The sequence below is a fragment of the Verruconis gallopava genome (assembly GCF_000836295.1).
Source record: "Verruconis gallopava strain CBS 43764 unplaced genomic scaffold supercont1.3, whole genome shotgun sequence".
Classification (NCBI taxonomy): Eukaryota; Fungi; Ascomycota; class Dothideomycetes; order Venturiales; family Sympoventuriaceae; genus Verruconis; species Verruconis gallopava.
The window spans coordinates 826,498-847,959 of NW_015622139.1; the positions used below are offsets into that span (position 1 = coordinate 826,498).

At 46.7% G+C, this 21,462-nt stretch overlaps 10 protein-coding genes and 1 non-coding gene across 11 annotated transcripts; 3 read left to right on the top strand and 8 right to left on the bottom strand.

Annotated features, from left to right (window-relative positions):
• Positions 1-1,491: 1,491 nt before the first annotated feature.
• Positions 1,492-2,141, bottom strand: PV09_01244 (uncharacterized protein). The gene is made up of 3 exons (XM_016354101.1): positions 2,028-2,141; positions 1,881-1,973; positions 1,492-1,818 (listed from the first exon to the last, which is right to left on the bottom strand). Exons 1-3 carry the CDS (start codon positions 2,044-2,046, stop codon positions 1,727-1,729), a joined length of 204 nt encoding a protein of 67 aa, XP_016218196.1. The 5' UTR covers positions 2,047-2,141; the 3' UTR covers positions 1,492-1,726.
• Positions 2,142-2,524: 383 nt separating this feature from the next.
• On the top strand, positions 2,525-4,907 carry PV09_01245 (uncharacterized protein; the record flags this gene model as incomplete). Its single annotated transcript, XM_016354102.1, has 2 exons — positions 2,525-2,895; positions 3,026-4,907. 2 exons carry the CDS (start codon positions 2,525-2,527, stop codon positions 4,905-4,907), a joined length of 2,253 nt encoding a protein of 750 aa, XP_016218197.1.
• On the bottom strand, positions 4,821-7,498 carry PV09_01246 (uncharacterized protein). The gene has a single exon (XM_016354103.1). It carries the CDS (start codon positions 7,430-7,432, stop codon positions 5,090-5,092), a length of 2,343 nt encoding a protein of 780 aa, XP_016218198.1. The 5' UTR covers positions 7,433-7,498; the 3' UTR covers positions 4,821-5,089.
• A 132-nt stretch (positions 7,499-7,630) lies between these two features.
• Positions 7,631-10,130, top strand: PV09_01247 (uncharacterized protein). The gene is made up of 2 exons (XM_016354104.1): positions 7,631-9,167; positions 9,221-10,130. The coding sequence occupies exons 1-2, from the start codon at positions 7,848-7,850 to the stop codon at positions 9,944-9,946; spliced, it is 2,046 nt and encodes a 681-aa protein (XP_016218199.1). The 5' UTR covers positions 7,631-7,847; the 3' UTR covers positions 9,947-10,130.
• Positions 10,131-10,784: 654 nt separating this feature from the next.
• PV09_01248 (uncharacterized protein) lies at positions 10,785-12,108 on the bottom strand (the record flags this gene model as incomplete). The annotated part of the gene is made up of 2 exons (XM_016354105.1): positions 11,212-12,108; positions 10,785-11,162 (listed from the first exon to the last, which is right to left on the bottom strand). The coding sequence occupies exons 1-2, from the start codon at positions 12,016-12,018 to the stop codon at positions 10,785-10,787; spliced, it is 1,185 nt and encodes a 394-aa protein (XP_016218200.1). The 5' UTR covers positions 12,019-12,108.
• A 183-nt stretch (positions 12,109-12,291) lies between these two features.
• PV09_01249 (uncharacterized protein) lies at positions 12,292-14,390 on the bottom strand. Its single transcript, XM_016354106.1, has 5 exons — positions 14,201-14,390; positions 14,105-14,147; positions 13,273-14,050; positions 13,168-13,216; positions 12,292-13,038 (listed from the first exon to the last, which is right to left on the bottom strand). The coding sequence occupies exons 1-5, from the start codon at positions 14,318-14,320 to the stop codon at positions 13,006-13,008; spliced, it is 1,023 nt and encodes a 340-aa protein (XP_016218201.1). The 5' UTR covers positions 14,321-14,390; the 3' UTR covers positions 12,292-13,005.
• Positions 14,391-14,621: 231 nt separating this feature from the next.
• Positions 14,622-15,878, bottom strand: PV09_01250 (uncharacterized protein). The gene has a single exon (XM_016354107.1). It carries the CDS (start codon positions 15,827-15,829, stop codon positions 14,675-14,677), a length of 1,155 nt encoding a protein of 384 aa, XP_016218202.1. The 5' UTR covers positions 15,830-15,878; the 3' UTR covers positions 14,622-14,674.
• PV09_01251 (40S ribosomal protein S14) lies at positions 15,855-16,833 on the bottom strand. Its single transcript, XM_016354108.1, has 4 exons — positions 16,748-16,833; positions 16,521-16,647; positions 16,268-16,428; positions 15,855-16,212 (listed from the first exon to the last, which is right to left on the bottom strand). Exons 1-4 carry the CDS (start codon positions 16,761-16,763, stop codon positions 16,061-16,063), a joined length of 456 nt encoding a protein of 151 aa, XP_016218203.1. The 5' UTR covers positions 16,764-16,833; the 3' UTR covers positions 15,855-16,060.
• Positions 16,834-16,925: 92 nt separating this feature from the next.
• Positions 16,926-19,300, top strand: PV09_01252 (uncharacterized protein). Its single transcript, XM_016354109.1, has 5 exons — positions 16,926-17,229; positions 17,539-17,599; positions 17,656-17,767; positions 17,822-18,561; positions 18,614-19,300. The coding sequence occupies exons 1-5, from the start codon at positions 17,123-17,125 to the stop codon at positions 18,893-18,895; spliced, it is 1,302 nt and encodes a 433-aa protein (XP_016218204.1). The 5' UTR covers positions 16,926-17,122; the 3' UTR covers positions 18,896-19,300.
• Positions 19,301-19,304: 4 nt separating this feature from the next.
• Positions 19,305-20,472, bottom strand: PV09_01253 (uncharacterized protein). Its single transcript, XM_016354110.1, has 4 exons — positions 20,193-20,472; positions 20,020-20,137; positions 19,667-19,960; positions 19,305-19,607 (listed from the first exon to the last, which is right to left on the bottom strand). Exons 1-4 carry the CDS (start codon positions 20,259-20,261, stop codon positions 19,528-19,530), a joined length of 561 nt encoding a protein of 186 aa, XP_016218205.1. The 5' UTR covers positions 20,262-20,472; the 3' UTR covers positions 19,305-19,527.
• Positions 20,473-21,125: 653 nt separating this feature from the next.
• Positions 21,126-21,242, bottom strand: PV09_01254. The gene has a single exon (XR_001622102.1). It is a non-coding gene; the product is annotated as a 5S ribosomal RNA (ribosomal RNA).
• Positions 21,243-21,462: the final 220 nt, after the last annotated feature.

Sequence of the window (21,462 nt, forward strand, 5' to 3'; positions counted from 1 at the left end):
TTGGCACTCGTACTGTCGATTGTCCTCCTGCCCGCCAGAGTTCCTGCGACATCATCTTGGCATGATCAAAATATCAAGTGACGCCGACTTTCCCGCGGCCTCTGCGGAATGTACTTCCGAGGGAAGTTGTAGGTTCGGGTCCGCCACCATCTGGAGTATCAAAATTGCCTGTGGTAATCGGCGACGTAAAGTTTGGCCCGTTTGCCAAGCTGCTCCATTTGTGGGCCTGCGTAATCATGGCAAGACTGAACCGCATCCTCCGCTCGCCTGTCAAAGTCCGCGATCAAGGGTCGAAAGCAAATCACGACATGTTCTCAACCGTAGACGCAATACATCTCATTTCTGTGGCGATGATCTAGATCCACTCGAATGTGCTTTGGTTGCTGAAGGGCCACGTGAGCGTCTCCACGGCCCCACGGGTTGACGCGCCAACAAGATGGATACCGCAGACCAGATTCCTAATAGTTGTTTCGTTCTAGGCGAGCTCCAGGTCCCTCTTCCCGGAAATATACCTATTTGTGGCATCGTGAAGCCCCGGTCAATCTCCAGATTGAGACCAGGATAGCACTGACCTTCTGGAGCTATCAATCACTTTCGACATAGCCCTTGCAATCAGCGTATAGACTGGCGGGCCATCTAAATAATTGATATTCTTGCTCTTGTGGAATCTGGCCGCAGATGCAAAGAATCACTGTTTGGTTAGCGGACACTTCCATACCTGATGTGCTGCTAATCTCATGTTTATCATGACATCTGAAGGTCCACCATTTATGCACCGGGGTTTGTGCAATATTGGCTGTTAACAAAGCGGGTCTCGGGTACTTGAGGAGCAGCAGCCAGCACGGTATATGCTTCATTCCAAGTACAAGCCAAATTGGGTAATTTGTCGCATTTGTCATAACAAATGTCTGCGCACGTGGAATGGGCCTTTGGTTCACCTGGACACATTTTATCTCAAGCTAGGAAATACAAGATGCGCGCAGCACACGATAGCTGTTACTCGTACCTTCCAGTACGCTTTGAATCATAACAACCTCATGGATAAGTCCTTACTTTTTGACGTAACAGCTTTGGTCATGGTGTTGCACGGATGGCACATTTGCATAAAACTTATGGAGAGGACAATTTCCCCTCTCTAGAGCGCCTTTTTGATTGGACACATGCGAATTTCGGCGCTGATTTCGTATATTAAACTACAGGCAACAGTTTTACTAGGCCGATTTCTGAATAGAAGCGCCTCTGTACGTGGCACACCAACCTCAAGCATTGAAATCAGGCTTTAATCTTATTTGAAGACCTGCCCTACGAGATAGGGACAAGCGATCTCAATAAGTTGTAAACGGGACTAATTGTAAAACATATATGACATTAGTTTCAATACTCATTCTTTCGACAGCAAGCCATGATTTGCACCCGCCTTGGCTAAGATTCTGCAGTGGCGAGAAGCTTGTAAGAAACACCTCGAGTTATTTGGCAGATTAGGATCTGTTTTCGACAACTAATGGTGTTGACGAGTATAAAACTCAAAGTATCGATGCTCCAATCTATATGAGAACAGGCAAATTTCTATTCTTCGAGACCTAGAAGTGCAACAGAAGTAAAATTTCATTACATGCTTCGTACATTTAGCAAAATCTAGCAGATTTGCTGGCGAGCAACTGTTGCCTATCCAATTGGTTCAATTCATACGACAGACGCTAGCACACTCCGCAACTCGTAGAAATTCTTATTTCTTCTTCCCTCCGGATTTTGACAAGCCAGTACCCAATTTGCCACCATTCTTCAACTCCTTCGCTTTTTCCGCTGCAGCCTTCTTCTCTACCACCGCAGGTATCAGTATGCCAACAGTCATATGACATTACTTCATGGAGACAACACACCGGCCATCACCTTAGCCTTGTAGGCTTTGTCGTCTTCATCCTCCTCAGTGACCTTCTTCTTCGGCTTCTTGTTGTGGAGAGGATTGGTTCCAACTACGATAAGCACAATTAGATTCTACGCATTTATAGTTGTAGGCCTCGGCTTACCTCCTTGTCCGGAAGGCATGTTGGCTGTCGCACAACGGCTGAGCACTAGATAATTTGGAGAACGAAGGACGGTGACACAAATCTTGACAACAGAAGTCAAGTGGGGAAGATAGCTGGCCAACAGTTTCTGCCCTGCATGAGCAGTCCCACTTATCACGTGAGTGACTTCAAGTTCATCTTTGGAGTAAAAACAGTAGTTTTGAAGCTTTCATAGGTTGAAAGCTCCGTTTAAGACCACTCATTTATGAATCAGGTGAAAATTTCCTGAGTAGATTGGGCCTTACGCATTTCCGGGGAGTTCGACAACCAATGGTTAAGCGCCGGCTGCTTCGGGTCTTGCATTCGGAATGTTGAGAGCAAGTAGAATGTTTCATAGCAGAAACTCGAAGTCTAAGGGAATGAGACGAAGACCTCCCAGCGACTGTAGCTTTTTAATCCTTTCAAATCATGAGAATATCCGAAATCTCTTCTTATTTTTGAGAACTATGGCAACAAGGATGGCTTCCGCCTTCGCAAAAGCTAGCCAAGCAGATCAACCTGAAATGTATCGCCACAGACGTCTTGATCCCGAGAAGAGTGAGATACGACTAGTGACAATCCTTCCTGGTTTCTTTGACGACCCTCTTCGACTTAAAATCAGCCATACTTCATTCAATCCTTTGGGGCTCTCAAAATCAGACGATGGTCCGCCTCCTCAGCATATGCAATTTCCAAAAATGTTCAAACATGATATGCTTACTTTGGCGCACGACTGGTCTGTTAACAAAACGATTGACGATCGATGGTTATTTACTCATTGCAAAGAACTTCGTGATGGAAACTTTTGGACTTCGTGGGACCTGCCCGTACCTGAGCGTCTCAATGAATTGTAGGTACTTCTTTTCTTCTGAAACTTTTTGAATATCATTTGTTACATCGAGTGCGACTTCTGAGTTATAATTTGAAGGCTAATGATGATATTTCGTATAATCAACCAACTAATGAGGATTTGACCACAGTAAAAAAGCAACAAAACAACCTGCCCCAGAAGCCCCGTTTTTTGAGGCCTTGTCCTATGCGTGGGGAAGATCCCATCATTTAGTGGCCGTTAGAATTTCCAGTTCCGAGGACGAGGATGCCAGGTCTGACGCTATATTGTACTTGCGACCTTCACTTGTTGAGGCACTTCACTTCCTCCGCTATGAAGATCGTCCGAGAACATTCTGGATTGATGCAATATGCATTAACCAGAATGATTATCTTGAGAAGGGAACGCAAGTCCCTGAAATGTGGAAAATCTACAAACATGCTTGGAGAACAATTGTTTGGCTTGGTACTGACGGCGAAAACAGCGGGTTAGCAATACGTTGTTTAAGAGATATAGCAGCGCAGGCCGTTTATCTCAAGGACGGATCCAGATATCCTTCTCCTGACGCCAAGAATCTCCAACTATTTCAAGAACCGTGCAAGCAATTCGGTGAGACGGAATGGTTTGCTATAGAAAAACTGCTTAGTCGAAACTACTTCGAAAGACTGTGGATTGTTTCCGAGCTTGCCATGTCCATGTGGCGTGCAGAGCTCATCTGTGGTCGAGATTCCATCCCACTGTTGCAACTATGGGTCGCAGTCCGTAGTATCTTATCGCTAGGTCACCCGCCTTCGACCAAATTGATTTCTCTTCTCCAAAGTGTGGATGCCTTATCATATTCACCGAACGCGCCATTTACGGAAACCGTTCAAGCATATCGGAATCAAAAGTGCTCTGATGGTAGAGACAAGATATATGGTCTGCTCAGTTTGGCTAGCACATCTTTCAGTAATTGTGTAACGGTGGACTATAGAAAGTCTGTCGAACAGACGTATCGTGAGCTTTTCATAACCATGATCAGGTACTATGAACGCCTAGATCTTATGCAGGCATGTCGTCTCGATCGACGGACATCAGACTTGCCGAGTTGGGTCCCTGACTTTCGGAAGTCCTTCAATGGTCTGCCTACTATCCAGTTCTCAAGTGGATTTTCCGAACCCGAGCTTGAAACAATCTCAGAAAAAGTGATATGCGTTTCTGGTATTCAGTGCTGTACTGTAAAGGAAGTATGCGCGCAGTATCTGAAGAGCAGAGAGATTTTAAGGACGTTACGGGAGTGGCTGCATTGCGTCCGTCGAGATGGAAAATACCCGACAGACGAATCTTTGACACAAGTTTTCTTCAATACAGTCTGGCTTGGAAACACATGCGAGAGATATCCGGGCACAAACCGCACGTCGGCTGTTCAACCTGTTGACGCGACCTTTGAATGGCTAAATAGAAAACTGGGTGCCTGCAGCTTTGAAGATGAGAAAGGGCATGAAGATGAGGCAATGTTAAGTCAACTATCTACTCTGTTACACGAGCACGATTTCTTCACCACAAAAAGTGGATATTTCGGCATTGGACCTGGAATCACTCAACCAGATGATATAGTCTGCGCCTTTCTCGGAAGCGATTCTCTTACCTTGCTTCGTCCTCAAGGTAGTAACAGTTACCAAGTCGTGGGAAGCTGCTTTGTGCACGGGTTCCACGACGCCAGTGCCTTTCTGGGGCCCCTTCCAAGCAACTGGCGCGTGATAATCCGGGATGATGAGTACGGCGGCGCGGTGGTGCGTTTCCGCAACTTGGATCAGGCGGGACTCGAGGTCGACTATGCGGAATCTGATGCTGACACCGTACATGACCCAAGGCTAGGTGAACTGTCTCCCTGCTGGGAATGGGTAGAGTCGGAACGAACGAAAGATGAACCGAGAATTTATGAGGAGTTCTATGATAGTGAGCTGGATCGGTATGTTCATTCTGACCCAAGAATGTCCGCAGAAGCTCTGCGCGAGCGAGGAGTGCCGCTGCGAAGGTTTTTCTTGACCTAATCATCAAAGCCTATGTCATAATGTCTTTGGTCTTGTCGGCGTTCGGTCAGGTATGACTCCATTAATGTACAACTGTGTACCAAGTGCCCAACTCGTTACATAAGCTACTTTCATTACTCGTGTGTAACCATCCCAATGCCATGAATTTTTTGTTTCTCTCTTGCCCTCACTTTGTCACTTCCTCAAGTGGAAGCCGTGATGGTACGATGTTCTTCCTCTACCTTCTGCCTCTTGTCCTCCTCTTGTTCAATGATGTTGTCAAATAACCCCCCCTCCGCCTCCACCCCTCGCCCCACTGCGCTTAGTATCCGCCAGGCCCTTCGAAACTCATCACGAATCGTCACAATTCCATTGTGTGTGACAGGTCTGCCTACATTATGATCGATTTCAAACGGATCCTCGATCGCAAGCAGGTATCTCTGCCGCACCTCCCGACCCCCGTCCATATGAACTGTTTTTGCGCCAGTCCAGCCCTTCCATTCTTTCGACATTATACCACGAGGGGTGCGTATGGATATGACATCGCGCATCCAATTAAAGCCTGTCCCTATGACGTGCGAACCCTGTGCTGCATAGTAGTGGAAGAAGTTCCGTAGTAAGACGCCAAGAGGTTCAGTGTTCTGCGTCCATTGGTGCGTGGCAGCCATTTGACGGATTGCGGCTTCGTCTCGATAGAAACTTATGTTGTAACCCCCTTCAACGAGAACCTCCCGCTCGCCTGCGCCAAATACGAGCTGTAAGTTCGGAAGAACAGGAGGTTGTGCGATGTTGATGAGGAAATGAAGGACCATAAGGACATATCCATAAGATGAGAGAGTTCCATTATATGCACTGTTTATCTTTCGTCGCTTTGTCCAGGCTTTAACGAAAAGAACAAAAGGCCGTACGCGAGAGTCACATAGAGAATATAAGCGCAGCAGCTCAGTGTTATGCATGCCAAGTGGGTTTGAAAAGTTGATGTCGCACTGGATTCCCACACCGCTTTTGGGAAAGTCAAGCTTACCCAACGCCTTTTCACGAAGCCACGGTCTCTCCTTCTTCCCCCTAGCAGTATTGAGGCTTGCTATGATTGGTTGGGCTACTTCGTAGTATTGCTCGAACAGAGTGTGATCGGTGAATGAAGCATCTGACTTTAATTGAACCGAGCGATTGTCGACGATCGATTTCACGACCGACGTAGGGAGGCCTTCGAGAAACCATTCTGCGTAGGTTTGATCATCTATATCCGAGGCTTGTAGTGAAAATCTCCTGGCGTTGATAAATTGTGTGCAGTATCGTGTTAGATCCTCGTCTTCTGTGCGTCGTTTGGTTTTCAGCTGTAGCAAGAAGCCTACAGGGTCGTCATTCATCGTAATTCGTTTCGTAACTTCCATTTTCCTTCCCCCGCGAGATACGTGATGGTCAACATCAAGCGGAACCCGCGCCTCCGGCACTGCGTCGTCCTCATTCAGTGCAAATTTGGAGCTGTTATCCCTTTCGACGGGCGATTCCGGCGGCGGAGTTAGTTCTGGATATTTCTCCTCTTCGGGCAGCTCTTCCCATCTCTGACGCTCTTCAGTTAAAGCTGCATACAAATCCTCCGTAGGCTGCTCGCAGACTTTGATGATGGGCACTCTTGTTCTGCTTAAAAGCCGAGCACCGTGTCCTGCCTTCAAAATAGCTAACTCTACGACACGTGGTAGCTTAGCTTTGAACTCAGGATCATCACGCGATGGACCAGACCACACGATAGTAAGATCAACATCAGAACCCTTAGTGGCAAAACCTGAAACAATACTTCCATACGCTCGTAGATTTGGCACAGTTGTCAAATCAGGATACTCTTTCTGAATTTCCTCTCTGCAAATATCCTCTAGCCTTGCACGAAAGGCTTCCTTTTGGAGAAATTCTGCTTGTGACATTTCAATCTTAGGAATTTCTTCAGCCGCGAGAATATCAAGAAGCTCACATTGAGCAATAAACGCAGCAATTGTTGGGACAGCGTTTCGGTGCCCACCAGGGCCAGCTCCAGGAGAGGAAAGCGATTGAGATTGCGTACGTCTTGGTGACCTTTGGTTCTGTGGGGACTGTGATGGATCATACAGGTTTGGGTGTACCGTTCCACCAGTCGACCCTCGATCACGGGGACTAGGATGAGAGTAATGCTGTCCTCGACTTCGAAGTCCTTGAAAGTTACCGCTGCCTTGATTTCGGTGATTCCCATGCGGATTCTGCAGCGAGTACTCGCCATCCTGAGGGCCGGACGAATGACCATTCCTGTTGTAACTAGGTGATGGTTGGCTGCCACCTTCGATGAATGAAGGCCCCGGAGAAATATTGCTGGTCGTATGCTGCATACTCAAGGCAACATGAGAATCACGTCCTCTTCCACGGGCTGGCCGTCCTTGTGGAGTGTTTTCAGAGTTTATGCGCACATTGCCCAGGATCATGCTGCGCAACTGGTCCTCCAAGTCCTTCGTCTCCTGCGTACGCTTTCCTTTGGGCATATTAGATGTTGAGATGGCCTTCGGGCCATTGAAACTCATTCAAAAATTTCCTTAAGGAAGACTGATGGGCTACGTGGTTTTGTGAATCGATAAATTCTGTTCAATCATTACGCAAAGATGGACAGGTCTTCACAATGTAAGTTATCTCAAATGTATGGTTCGTGGAAGCCTCAGGCAGAAACAGCATCATAGGGCTCTGGACTTGAGGTGACAGTTGACTTTGAGCTTGATCCAAGTACTTCATCCACTCCCATACACATGGCATCTCGAAGCTGGAACCAGACAACTTCTCCTTACTGCCCTCGACTCCTCGCTTTCCTTTGATACGTGCAAATCACAATCTAGCTTGACATAATCTGTCCACTTACGCAGATCGCGTTCCTTTCATCAGCTCCAAGCACAGTGAAACGAGCTTGCCCTACGTACGAATTGCTTTCAATAACGAGAGCTAAAGATGAGTGCGTCACCTGCAAGCGCCGTCCCAGGACGAACGCCAAATGGCGCTGGTCCTCCTCCGCCACCACGGCGACGACCCCCTCCGAAGACCAATCCTCTGAATGCGCGACATAAGCCTTCCAAACAAATTCAGCGTCCACGTCCTGCCATTGCACCCCCAAGCAACCGCGAACAATCAATACCGCTTGGTATGCCACCGAAAACATTTGCTGCGGCGCCGCCATCGCCTACGGAATCGCGTCCGCCAACTTATGTTATACCTATAAAGTCCACAAAGCGCGAGTTGCTACAAGGTTTGCGCTATCATGTCGCGCGTCTCATCACGAAAGAAAACATCGATATCGCAGACGAAAAACAATTTGACAGGCCTGTGAGATTACATCGCAAGGATCCTCGCTTCCATCCCAGTAGTAATACCATGGAAGTAGATTCTAAGGAGGAACTGATAGACGAGAAGCAACGTGAGCAACTCGAAGCTGCGAAGCTAGAGAAGCAACGCATAAGAGAAGAGCAGGCGAAACAGATGGCGCCAGCTGCATCGCAGAAAAGGAAACCACAGGCGTTTAAGAAGAAGGTTGAGCAGGTATATCGTGCCGACGATACCCCCGAGGAGCGCAAGAGACAGCAATTGCGGTATGAAGAAGCCCTTCCGTGGCACATAGAAGATTTTGAAGAGAAAAAAGTCTGGCAGGGATCCTACGAGGCTGCCTTGTCGGAGTGTCATGTCATGTTAATGCAGCAACCAGACAATTCTTTCCGGCTTGTGCCCCTAGAAAAGTGGTATCGATTTAGGGAAAAGGCAACCCAGAAGCAACGTCTGGACCCAGAGCAAGCAGAGCAACAAATGACGAAAGGACAACGGGCACCGCGATGGTTACTGAAAAACGAAGCACAGGAGCGCAGAATCAAGGCCGAAGAAGCAGCTTATCAAAAAGCTTCACTGTTCACACGCTCGGGAGAGAAGGAGCCGAAGCGCACAGCTAATGGTATGGATCTTGATCAGCCAGAAGTTGACCCAGATGCCAACGACATTGACTACAATGTCGAAGAGGATTTTGCGGATGATGAGGAGAACGACTTGTTTGAGGGCGATGATGATACAAAAAAAATGGCAGAGGAAAAGTTAAAACGTGACCAACTCAATGCCAATGTATTCGATATGAAGAATGAAAAGGAAGTAGATGCCGAAGAGGAGCAAGAAAAACTCCTTGCCGAGGTGGCTAAGCGCTTGGAGAAGGGTACAAGAAAGGCACTGTTAAGGCGTGAGAAGAACCTCGACTACGCCAGTGATAGTGAGGAGAATCCATACTCTTCAGAGGTAATCATTCCGCTTCTTCCGCATATTCTGATCACACACTCATATATAAGCAGAGCGAGAGCGAAGATTCCGAATTAGAGCGCCAGAAAGAAGAAGAGCGAAAAAAGGAAGAAGAATCAAAGGCCAAGCTCGATCAAAAGAACGCTAAAAGCACCAAACCTCCGTCTGGCGCTTCTTCACGTGGCGCAAACACCCCATCTGGCCGTAAAGAGAAGCATGTGGATACTCTGCGAGTTAAGGCTATTAAGCGTCCCGGCTCGCCGAATCTTTCAGAAGCTTCTGGGAATGAGTCCAGTCGCAAACGTGCCAAAATTAAACAGGGCACGTCTACACCGCGTCCTGCTCCGGAGGCAGTACGTCGTGATGGTGGTGCGTCACGTCCGGGTGGCCTCCTGGGCACCGCAGGCTCCGGCAGCGACACAGATGCCCGCACCGCAAATCCACGCATAAAGTTAACATTGTCGCAACGCGGATCCAGGGCTGCAAGTCCGACTGCCAGTGGGCAGGTTAGTCGAGCTGGCAGCCCTTCAGCACGGAGCCCTGCTGGTTCGAGTACGCCTGCACCAGGAGCAGCGCAGGCAGGTTTCCCAACAGCAGCTGAGATTGCGAGACATGTGCCTAAGGAGGGAATTACAATTCAAGGGCTACTCAATGTTTTCAAGGGACGGTTCGATAAGAAGGAGCGGTTCAAAGACTTTGTGGCTGAGGTAAAGAAAGTCACTAAGCTTCATCCGACGACGAAAGGCTTGCTAGTTCCAAAGGTGGCGCCAGCAAGCTGAACGCTATGTACGCATTCCTTTGTGTGTTCTTTGGAGTTTGGTCCAGAATTATAGTCGAAACAGCAATGCAATATTATCAAGCAGGACTTGGTGAGCTGTAAAATTACAGCCCTAGCGTCCGTGATGGAGTTCGACAGACAAATACACAGACCATATGGACTCGCAACGAACGATCTAAATTTTCCCTCTTTAAGTTTTCTGAATTTTTTGTATTTCATTTCAATTTCCTTTGCTTTTTATATCTCCTCTTTCTTAAGCAACGGGTTTGTTCATTCTCGTCTGCTTCAGTGCATAATCCTTATATTCGTCACAAACTGGACGTTTTGTGCTAGAAAGTGATAACACTTTAGCGGCTTCATAGCCATTAGCAAATTTGGACACTAACAAGAAAAATCCAATTACAGGTCTAGCAAACGTGGTAATGCGACACGGTTTTAATCAAGGCATGTGATTGAAACACTCTCAGATTTCCATGGGCATATCTAGTCTGTCAACCTGGCTATTTACTGTCTGAACCTTGGCTCAATTTTTGGTTCATAAGAGCAACGGTAAAAAATTTGCAGATTTCTGTCCGCGAAAGAATACGCTCAGTGCACGATGTTTCTCCTAATTCTGCAAGAGAACGACAATGACAGTTGTGAAGAGATGGCGACTCGTCTGAACGTCGAGCTCGAAACTGGGAAGCAAAAGCAGTTCTCAATTGCTTGCGCATCGAGTCGAGGGCTTTTTAAGAAGAGAAAACAACTAGAAAAAGGAAAGGTTGAAAACGTTCAATTCTCGCTCCCCTCTTCTACACCTTTGAATGGAAATACGAAGAACGCACTGGTATTCGTCGATATCATGGTTTCTTCTGTATATCTTCAGTTGTGCTTCCGTCCAATCTGAAACCAGTTTTTTGCCTTCTTCTACTTGTATGTGTCACATGGTTCTGAATACATCCCCCAATGGAAGAGCGATAAGTGATAATGGTCCAAAATAGCATGATGATCACAGTACAAGGAATTGTGAAAGCCCAGTAGATCCAAAATTTGTCCTGCACCACTGGTGTCTGGCTCCATTGTAGCATTGGAAGTGAGAACAACGCAGCGAAGAAGGTTGCAGGCAAAAACAGCATGGTCATAACCGCAACTGTTTTCATCGCTCCGCTGTCACTTTTTGCAGCTTGTGCAATTTGAAAACCTGCTCTTGCTTCCTCGCGTGCGATGAGATTGGATAGCTGTGAATCAGTGAGCACTGTGCCGGCGAGACGTAAGACACTTACGTACGACAAAAATCTGGTTATGAGCTCGGTCGAGTAAGTTTTCATTCTCAAGTTTCAATGCCTCCAGATCAGTCATGAGTAAGGAAAACACATTTTCAACAGGGCTTTTTGCATGATCAACCTGAAGCGCTGCGTGTACGATTTGATGTGCTACATTCACGCAATCTGCATGCCTTTTCATGATGAGAATTCTATGTTTGGTACGTCCCATTTCTTTCGAGCTGTCTGTCATGCCTTCTAAAGTGAGGGGATGGTCTATGTTCCAGGTGCTATGACCCGTACCTTGTTCAACTCTAGCAATCGCATCGTAGGCATGAGACAAGCCGACCGAAATTCTCTCGACAATAGAACTGCAACAAATATACATTAATCCATGTGGCTCGGTAATCAAGCTTCGATGGATCCACAAGTTGCGCATAAAAGCATCCAAGAACTTGAAGCTTGGATTGAAAATGGTGTTCAGGCGTGGATTGAATGTCCTCGGCAGGAGTATACCCCGAATGCGACGAGAGGACTTGCTGTACGCCCACAACACAGAATGTCCACGCATTCGCATGTAACTCATGTAGTAACAGCTGTTGATGCCATCGCTCGAGGAAAGGCAAGATCCAGGATCCCATTTGCCCAAAAAGCGCAACATGAGAGGATCAAGCCTCATGTCATCGAATATCCGCAGAAATAACGTCTTGTCGATATCAATAGCATTCATAATGCTAAGAGGTATATGTACAAATAGACAGTCTGGATTTTCTCTGCTTGCTGGAGCTGTGAACTTCGCGTTGACTCGCTGTAGTAACTGTTCGGAACTCATGAAGCGTCTCAAATAGGCTGGAGTTGGTATATGAAGCTCTCCGTAGCTCTCTCGTCTGGAGGGAGGGCGATGTCCTATCCAAGAGGTTAAGTCTGCTTGGAATGTCTCATGGAAGGTGTCGATGACTTGAATTTCGTCGGTGCGCCCCGTGAACCTTACATCCTCAAGCGCAGCCCGAGCCCTTGCTCTTAACTCATCCATAAAATGCAAACGGGTAGATAAAAAATAGTAAATGAACACGTAAACACTCTTCGTGCTTGTGTTTAGCTCTTAGTAGATTGAACCTCTACGAAATTCCTCTTTTTTCAAGTCTGGATTTAGCTACTTTGGCTATGTAGCCTTGCGATCCGGTGAAGACTGTGTTTTGGTGGTGGCTAAGTACATCTCTTGACTCGCGAATGATTGGCTACAACGGCATGGACGGCATGTATCCTTGCTACAGCTTGTTATCGTATCGTGCGTCATTTAGGAAAGATGGACTAACAATTAGAAAGCCTGAAACTCATGTCGGCTGAGAAGAGAGTACACCATATGTGTAATTATACAGTCGAGTAACCAAGCTTTCTACTTATAGTATTGATGGGAGATGCGGTAAGAGCACTGCCAGCTGTCAAAAGGCTAGAAATTCGTAGTTTTCTAGTGAACAAAGAGCAGCTAGCGGTCTTGATATCATTGAAGAAGGTATTTACCACAAAGAATCCTGATTCGAAGGAATTCGCTTCGCAATACATTGACGCTTGTGATGCTGTTGACGTGGGTATAACGCGCAAACCAGGATAACACAAAAAATTGATCCGAACTGGTCGTATAACACGGACGAGATAGCGCAAACCAAACAATACAGAACTTAGATATGATGAATAGGGGGATTGTAAAGGAATGGCCCGTATAGTTTGGCTAGCAAATATGCAAATCTGACGACAAATATTACAATGTGGACAGTAGGCAACTCTGCTGTGGTTTGAGGACTGACAGATTTTGGGAATATCAATGGCGTTTCGTGGACTCATCGCCATTGGCCTACACAAAAACGTCAATAATGAACAACGGGGATAGAGGTCTGGAACGTGAGTCCTTGAGACTCAGAATACATAATGGTCCATGGTATCAATCGTAAAACATCATAATGCGGCCCAGTGGATATCATACCTTCAATCTCATACTCTGTAGATCCTCTTGTGCGTCCTTAATCAGAAATCTAAAGTTGCGTTGTCAGCGAATTCCGAGAGATCTGCTAAGGATGACTGGACATACGTATACCACCAGATGGTTGGTCCTACCGTCCCTAGATGCCATAGGCTGTGTGCGTCTATCATTCTACCCCAAGGGGGGAAATCAAATAGCTCCAAGCTCATCGCGAGAATTATCCATGCCACGATTAGACCAGGCCACGCCGTCCAACTTTGTCCGCCTTTCCTGTATCTTCGTATGGAAAACCATGTCCACAATATGTTTTGAATGATTCCACATACTACATTTGCAGCCATGTTGTACGTGTAGTCCCAGCTCCAGAATGTGAGGTATGAAACATGCATCAAGTACAGTCCTACGCATGTAACCGTCCATATCCTGAGCAGCGAAGCGCGCTTTGGGTCTTCACTCGTGCGGTATAAGCGGAATATCCGAATAGGCGTATAGTACAGGCCATACATGACACTGGCACCAGCGCCAAAGTAATCCAGCTTTTCCGTGATATTGAAGTCGCGTGTGTGAAAGATCATGCTGAACACCCAACTTGCCAGGCCAAAGTAACCAAACATTATGTAATATTTGCGTAGCGGGTAGGATTTGGGCACAGCCTCTCGTAAACGTGTCATGCCATAGTCGTGGGCAAGGAAGTTTAGGAAAGAGAAAAGCACGGAGAAGGGCTCCTGCATACCAAGGAAACGGTAGAAAGGCCATTTGCCGTGAAATTGGAGAACGGGCTCACGATAGGGAGGCTCTCGAGCTTCGCGCAAGTCGGTAATTATGTGCTGGCAAGAATAATCGCATTCGGATGTACAGTCCCAAAGCAAGAGGCGGCGTTGCAGGGCTACATGAGGCCGTTAGTGAATTTATTCTGCGGCGATTCAATGTATTTGCATACGTATTGAAGGGCCTCCTGGCACACAGTTCGATTCAGTACATTGCTGAAGCGTCTCAGTACGATCGCTATAAGAAATCAAATCACATCAGAACCGACCTTGACGCATTCCTTGAAATCAGGCAGTCTATCGCCCAGTGAAGCTCGCGCAACCCCAGAAAGACAAATAGCAACAAGGAGGGCCAAGACCCTCCATTGTGACGTCCGTCTGTGCCGCATGTTAAATGGAAAAGAGAGAGTCTTACGCCAAACTGGAGATGGGCGCAGAGGACGTCGGGAAAGTTATAAAGACACCAGGGGTCTCGCGCCTAGACTTGCACCTAGTGTGTTCAGCTTGGCAAGGGTGGCCTCCGCGAAAACCGTCGCAGATAAAGATCTGTACTCTGTCCTTGTTTGATATGAAGAGTCAGTCAGTTGCTTGAAGGAATTCGCAGCCTTGCACAAGTGCGCATACTAGTGTGACGTCCATGTCTTGGAGTATGTCAGTATTGCACTACGAAGAGCTTGAACGTAAACAAATTTGTCCTCGAAGTTAAAGTGGCATTATGAGCTGGACGCAATAATTCAACTATGTTATTCGTGTTTCTCGATATTTCGAATGGCTAGCTTTGCAGCTTCTCTAGCCGCCTGGCTTTCTCTTTTCTTGGACTCGAGCAGTTCCCAGAACTCTTCCTCGCTGAGAACACGTACTTTGTTCACCTTCCAGCTACTCGTGACTTTCCAGCCAGATCCTACAACCCCATATGTGGTATGCTTGTAACCACCTCCAGTGACGTTCCCACCGTTTTCCCTAACGGCATTTTCCATGGAAATCTGATCACGGAGTTTACCTTTGAAGCAAAATCGCTCTCCAGCAAGTACGCTTAAATCACGCCCTGGCTGTTGTTTCAGTTTGGCACAGGCTACCTTTGACGTTTCTTCCAGTGTTGTTGGTTTCTCAGACTCCTCAATGATATCCGGATGTGTACTCCAGGTTCCGTTGTCGAACTGCGTGTTTGAGACACCGCAATCGTAAGACAAGATATCTGCGTAGGAATCCAATCCAGTAACCCAGTGAACGCTATTTGCTGGAGTATCCAGACCGCCATATCCTGCCAGTAAATCACTCTGCTTATCACGAAATGGACTCGTTGCAGACTTGTCAGGTTGCGTCGACATAAACAATACTTGCTGAAGACGGTTTTCCTGAGGCGGATTCACTCGTACCGTTTGAATATCGAGCACCCCAATATCTTTAGATTCCACTGGCTGCAGCATTAAACCTCGAGACGCTGTGAATCCATCCAACAAGGTAGTCAATCTTTGCGAATATGATACCCCAGGCACAGTAGGGCTCCTTGCTGCTGTAAGTACCTGTTTCGTTCGTTCTCCTAAAGTGCCCTGAAGAATTGATCCAGCCGGAGGCCCAAATTCAAAGAAGCACGTCTTGCATCGGGACCGTTGACCGACTAACATTGCTGTAATCATGAGATCTTGCAAGCATAGCTTACAGTAAATATGACCACACGCTAAACGAATAGAATCGTGAGGGCTCTGGCCATCTAGTTGGCAACGTTCTAGTGGCAAGATAGCTTGCAGTGTGCGTGCGCCCTCCTTTGAGTTCTCATGTCCTGAATCCATAGTGAGTTGGTTTGGCACTGCTTTCCTTTTCCGTTGTGAACAATACTGTGAACTTGAAAATATCAAAGCAGTTGCAGGAAGTTCGCAACGAAAGACATCATGGGCCATAGTGCGAGGAATTCGGAGTGAAACATTTGGACAATAGGTGAATGACTTGATGCTTAAAATTGCCATTTACTACAACTAGTCATGAACTGAGCTTCATGTGACAACATATGAGTATAAGGACCAGGCAAATGGGGCCGTTCCTTGCGAAATTGTCACTCGCCCAAGCCAAATATGGCAACAATGACGACTGGAGCCGTGCAACAAGCATACCAGAGCGACAAGCGCAATTGCTCAGAGACGACGACCACGGCGACCACCCTTCCTGCGCGTGGAATCTGATGGAGTTGGGGTAACATCTTCGATACGGCCAATCTTCATACCAGCACGAGCAAGAGCGCGGAGAGCGGACTGAGCGCCAGGGCCCGGAGTCTTGGTTCCATTGCCTTGGATTCGCGTTAGAATGAATTGTTGCGCAGCAAAAGAGTTGGAACTACGTACCACCAGTAGCCCGAATCTTAACGTGCAGAGCAGTGATTCCCAGTTCCTTGCAGCGAGCAGCGACATCCTGCGCGGCCAACATGGCAGCATATGGAGAAGACTCATCGCGGTCAGCCTTGACCTTCATTCCGCCCGTGACACGGGCAATGGTCTCACGGCCGCTGGAATCACCCATGTTAGCCTTATGACCATTTTGATTTTTCAATGTACCCATGAGCTTTCCAAAGTCGGTACATCTGTGGTATTTGCTTACGAAAGATCGGTGACGTGAACGAAGGTATCATTGAAACTGGCGAAGATACGAGCAACGCCAAAGACGAGCTCGCCCTCTCGCACTTGAGGACCGAGAGAAACGTTCTCTTGTGGCCTGTCGGTAGTCTCTGTAATGTCTTTTGTCAGCTCAATTTCTCGTAAGATCAGGTGGTTGTGATTGCAACGCTAGGGATTCCAGTGTAAAATCTAGGACGGGACTCAACGTACTCTTCTTGGGAGCCATGTTATGCAGTTGTCGTCGTACGGAGAATCGAAATACCGTAGGAAAATGTTGTGTCGAAATTAGAGGTTAGTGGGCGAGAACTCTTGGCGGCCAAATGGTTGGCTCGTGCGTTCCTCCATTGAAAACTTTCCAGCCCGTTGACTTTTCGTCTCTCATTAAACAACAAAACGACACCACTTCTGCGTCGTGAAAACATACCGCTCTTTGCAAGTGTTTTGCCTTGTATATGTAAACCCTAATGACTTAGACCTATTCACCTGTTCCGGTGCTATATTATCGTTAGTAAGTGGGCTCAAAGAAACGCTGATTTTTCGGGCTCTGGGAGCGCATCCATCCTTCTGTTTGTGACACGTCCAATCATGGCGCCAGGCATGCAGCCCAAAATAGGGGAAACAGTCGTTGGGATTATCGGTATGGGCGATATGGGGAAGATGTATGCCCGCAGAATAAGCGACGCGGGCTGGAAGTAAGAGTTTCCTGTTGTTCTAGTCGTCTCTTACAATTTTTCCACATGGTAAGTCATAACCATTCACAATTCTCATTGAGGTGATGACTTGAGTGCATTTGGCTCGAGTATGGCGGATTCTGACTTTTGTCTCCGTTATGGAACAAATGTTAAGGTTCGCTGTCACTGATGTAAAATCTCAGCTACCTTATTATTCTTTTTGTCTGAAGCAAGAAATATTTCATTTCATATCTTCTATCTGCATGTTGTGAACTTGCACTAACAAAGATTTCAAGGAGGCAGCACGTAGTACTGAGATGCAGTTTGTAGGGTGCACGCTTGCGATCGTCCAGATAAGTTCGAGGCGCTGCAAGCAGAGTTTCGAGGGAGGGTACGTCAACCCGTCCCTCCCTTGGCGATATACGCATGTACTTAGCATCAATCTAGAGCAACATATCGATATTTAAAAATGGCCACCTAGTCTCCAGAACAAGTGATTTTATCATCTACAGTGTCGAAGCTGAGAACATTGACAGCGTTGTGAGGGAATATGGGCCATGTCTGCCTTGCTCCAAGCCTAGTTTTTTCCCATGAGTACTGACAAAACATCTAGCAACAAAGCTGAACGCTATAGTTGGTGGACAGACCTCATGCAAAGCCCCAGAAATCGCAGCATTTGAAAAACATCTTCCTCCAGACTGTCAAATCGTATCTTGTCATTCGCTTCATGGGCCTGGTGTGAACCCCAAGGGTCAGCCGTTGGTTCTCATCAAGCATAGAGCCCAAGATGAAGCCTTCAATTTAGTTCAGAACATACTTTCCTGTTTGGAGTCTTCACCAGTCCACCTCACGGCAGTGCAGCACGACCGTATAACCGCAGACACACAGGCTGTTACACATGCTGCTTTCCTCTCCATGGGCGCCGCTTGGGCTGCGAATTCTCAATACCCCTGGGAAATGCCACAGTACGTGGGTGGCGTCGAGAACGTTAAAGTGAATGTTATGATGCGCATCTATAGTAATAAATGGCATGTCTACGCCGGATTGGCAATTATGAATCCTAGTGCACGAGAACAAATCAGAACATACGCCCAGAGCGTCACAGAGCTTTTTAAGCTCATGTTACACGGGGAAAGGGAAACATTCACGAGGAGAATACATGAAGCAAAACGCAAGGTTTTTGGCGATGCAGAGGGTGAGAAGTTGTTGGATGATGCTGTACTCGAGAAGTTTAGTTTGGGAGAACGGCCGGAAAAGCAAAAGAAAAACAGTCATCTAAGTTTACTCGCTATAGTGGACTGTTGGAGTAAACTTGATATCAATCCTTATCATCACATTATATGTGCTACGCCAGTAAGTGTCCCTTGCCTATTCTATCTCGTTAACTGTCTTAACATCGATGCAGCTGTTCCGCATGTGGCTAGGCATCACGGAGTACCTCTTTCGAACACCTGCCCTACTTGAAGAAACCATTGAGACTGCTATTTCCGATAACAGCTTCCGAGCTGATGATCTGGAATTTACATTCGCGGCGCGCGACTGGAGTGAGAGGGTTGACCTGCAGGCCTTTGAAGCCTACAAAGAAAAGTTCGAGAAGATCCAAGCGTACTTCGCTCCGCGGATCCCCGAGGCACAAAGATTGGGCAATGAAATGATTAAGACAATTATGGAGAGGACGAAGAAATGAAAGCTGGTGCCAAATGAAGGAAAATAACTGTGCTTCGCGATGAGTTTTGATCGGCAGCTTGAGCTATCAAAGGTTCGTAAATAGCAGCCTTGAGAGACAAAAAATTTCAAAGTTGTCTACATGAACTAGCTATGTGATCATGTCAAAGCATTTTCTAACTCTAAAACCTTAACTGATTCAACGACTTCAGTTTTGCTTTCTAAACATTGAGGGTTGTGGTTACTCCGAAAATGCTTGAAACATGTTCTCGCGAATAGTTCAGCGTCTGCCTGGCTAAGCCTTGTATCGCCGAATCGTTATTTGATGAGTATGGAACACGAGGAGACCAGGTTTGACCTAGTCAATCTAAACAGGTACTTCAGAGGTATCATGGTGTTTTTACTTCACACAGTGCGGTGGTCATATGGACTGGAATTCTCAATCATTTATAATTACTCTGCTCATATGCCGGTCTAGTGCTTGAACATATCTCGTACTGGTACACCTCTTGAACGCCACGCCATGTACTACAACTGTATTTGTACATCGTTCAATGTTAACTTCCGTGCAGTAAAGGCAAGGTAGCTGTTTCGGCCAAGTGGATGCGCAGTCTTTACAATCCATCTCTTACGAACCCTCGTAACTGGTGTGGCTCATTTTCCCCCGTATCTAGCTTTACCAACAGTGAATGGCACATATCGGTATTTGATCATGTGCTGTATTTGACGTCTCACTGCAATTTTGGTCAGCCCTAAGTCCTCACTCGCGAGTAAACAAGTCGAGAGCTCTTACTTGTCAAGGCAAAGAGAATGATCCAGTACATAACCAGGACTGGCCAGAAAACGGGCAGATCGAATATGCTGAAGAAGCTGCACACAAAGCCAATCGCGATCGCCTTAGTTGCCGAATACCAGAACTTGAACTCCGGCAACCTTCTCACAAAGGGTCTGAATTCATCATTTTCTCTGGATGGAAGGCTCGATGTGCCATCTTCCATACCTTCATCCTGTTCCAGCGACGGGTCGAACTTTGGTGATATGAAGGCGAGAAACAGGTTGAGAAGATAGATGCCAAGAGAGTACGCCACTGTGGAAAGAGTCAGTATTTGCAGCTTTCTTTGCTCAACCCTGCACCAAGTCACATACCGATATACCATCCTTGCGCGACTAATATCCTAAGGCTGAAGAAGAAGAAGAGCACGCCAGTGCCAATCCATCTGTACTGGACGTACGGCGTTGACTGGTCTAGGTATGACTGATATATCTGCATACACATTATTATCACCGATCTAATCGTCCAATGCAATTAGCATGTTTACCTTTGCATACTTCGATGTATGTGCTTGAACAACTGCGAAAGGCGTGTCGCTGGGTTCCGGCGCATCCATTGCGATTTCGTGGCTATTTGGGGAGCTTCAGCGCAGCCTGGTGGGAATAATCTCAAGATTGCAGACTCGAAAGATAAGGCGCAATACTTCGCGCCTGTAGAAGCCGGAACTTGAGCACGGCTTGTTAAGAATCCTGGCGTTTGAGACTCTATGAATACTCTGCAGAAGGCCACAAAGCAGTTGAGACAGTTGGCTGGGCTGGACTTTTTGCCAGATTTACCGCTTGGGCCATGACGCCTGTGCCCCTTTTAAGCGAAAGACTAATTAATGGCCTTGTGGCCTAAATCTCGCGAGCCACGAGCCACCGAGCCAAGGTCAGCCATCGAGGAACGCCTCATTCGCGAGGAGTTTGCGGATTCATGTCTTCATGGATTCAATTGGCATGTTGAAAAGATAATCTGGTATCGTTCGTAACTAATGTGCGCGGCCAGAAACTCGTACGGCACTCTAATCTCTAGTTGGGGCTATGATATTCAAGCTTGCTCTCATACCCGATATCGCGCGTGCGAAGGATCGGTTGACATTGGTCGGTCTGTACTCTTTTCTATTGAGAAATGATATGTTCCCTGTGCTCCGGAGATGGGTAGTATTCAACAGATTCTTGTCATTTCATTGAAGAGCAAGAATGTAGGCACATAACAGACTATTCACTGCGGTCATGAATTGCAATACAGTAAGCTCACAAAGGGACTTCTGAATGCACACTACACCTAGACATTGAAAAGTATCTTCTGCTAGTTTATGCGGTGGTATAGTACTTTATTAACTCAATTAAAAAGTATTAGCCTTTTTACGCAAAGTTTATATCAATTTAAGAGTACATTACGAAGATGAGGGGAGAGAGAACAAAAAAAATGCAAAAAAAACATACAGCAGCTCCGGATTCCCACGTGGTCACCCACCGTAGTACTAATGGGCCGATATGAGGCTTATGTAAGAGTGAGCGGACGGGGACTCCAGTTTTCCTCATTCTATGACCGTATGTGATATAATATTTTGCAAAACTGTAGTTATATTGCCTAATCTCATTGCCTAACAAAGCCAGATTTCTTGATCCCTGCGTCGGCAGCCTTTGTTGTGTTTACTAACTTACAAGATAGAAATTGTAACTGTCAACTGTGAGTGCTTCAAAACCATTCTGCCATCTTGACATGTTCATTCTAATAAAAGAAGACCGACAAGCTTGCTGAAAGCGATTAGG

What these genes read in the sequence shown, in the direction of transcription:
- PV09_01252 (XM_016354109.1), top strand. Translation starts at nt 17,123, where the DNA reads ATGGCGCCAGGCATGCAGCCCAAAATAGGGGAAACAGTCGTTGGGATT. An exon ending in AAGCAGAGTTTCGAGGGAGG is followed by an intron (nt 17,600 to 17,655) that starts GTACGTCAACCC and finishes GCATCAATCTAG; the next exon opens with AGCAACATATCGATATTTAA. An exon ending in ACATTATATGTGCTACGCCA is followed by an intron (nt 18,562 to 18,613) that starts GTAAGTGTCCCT and finishes ACATCGATGCAG; the next exon opens with CTGTTCCGCATGTGGCTAGG.
- PV09_01250 (XM_016354107.1), bottom strand. Translation starts at nt 15,829, where the DNA reads ATGGCCCATGATGTCTTTCGTTGCGAACTTCCTGCAACTGCTTTGATA.
- PV09_01253 (XM_016354110.1), bottom strand. Translation starts at nt 20,261, where the DNA reads ATGGATGCGCCGGAACCCAGCGACACGCCTTTCGCAGTTGTTCAAGCA. An exon ending in ATACATCGAAGTATGCAAAG is followed by an intron (nt 20,138 to 20,192) that starts GTAAACATGCTA and finishes ATGTGTATGCAG; the next exon opens with ATATATCAGTCATACCTAGA. An exon ending in CGCGCAAGGATGGTATATCG is followed by an intron (nt 19,961 to 20,019) that starts GTATGTGACTTG and finishes CTCTTTCCACAG; the next exon opens with TGGCGTACTCTCTTGGCATC.
- PV09_01249 (XM_016354106.1), bottom strand. Translation starts at nt 14,320, where the DNA reads ATGCGGCACAGACGGACGTCACAATGGAGGGTCTTGGCCCTCCTTGTT. An exon ending in GCCAGGAGGCCCTTCAATAC is followed by an intron (nt 14,051 to 14,104) that starts GTATGCAAATAC and finishes GGCCTCATGTAG; the next exon opens with CCCTGCAACGCCGCCTCTTG. An exon ending in CCAACCATCTGGTGGTATAC is followed by an intron (nt 13,217 to 13,272) that starts GTATGTCCAGTC and finishes ACGCAACTTTAG; the next exon opens with ATTTCTGATTAAGGACGCAC.
- PV09_01247 (XM_016354104.1), top strand. Translation starts at nt 7,848, where the DNA reads ATGAGTGCGTCACCTGCAAGCGCCGTCCCAGGACGAACGCCAAATGGC. An exon ending in AGAATCCATACTCTTCAGAG is followed by an intron (nt 9,168 to 9,220) that starts GTAATCATTCCG and finishes ATATATAAGCAG; the next exon opens with AGCGAGAGCGAAGATTCCGA.
- PV09_01251 (XM_016354108.1), bottom strand. An exon ending in GTTCACGTCACCGATCTTTC is followed by an intron (nt 16,429 to 16,520) that starts GTAAGCAAATAC and finishes GGGTGATTCCAG; the next exon opens with CGGCCGTGAGACCATTGCCC. An exon ending in TAAGATTCGGGCTACTGGTG is followed by an intron (nt 16,213 to 16,267) that starts GTACGTAGTTCC and finishes CGCGAATCCAAG; the next exon opens with GCAATGGAACCAAGACTCCG.
- PV09_01246 (XM_016354103.1), bottom strand. Translation starts at nt 7,432, where the DNA reads ATGAGTTTCAATGGCCCGAAGGCCATCTCAACATCTAATATGCCCAAA.
- PV09_01244 (XM_016354101.1), bottom strand. An exon ending in CAAGGCTAAGGTGATGGCCG is followed by an intron (nt 1,819 to 1,880) that starts GTGTGTTGTCTC and finishes CTGCGGTGGTAG; the next exon opens with AGAAGAAGGCTGCAGCGGAA.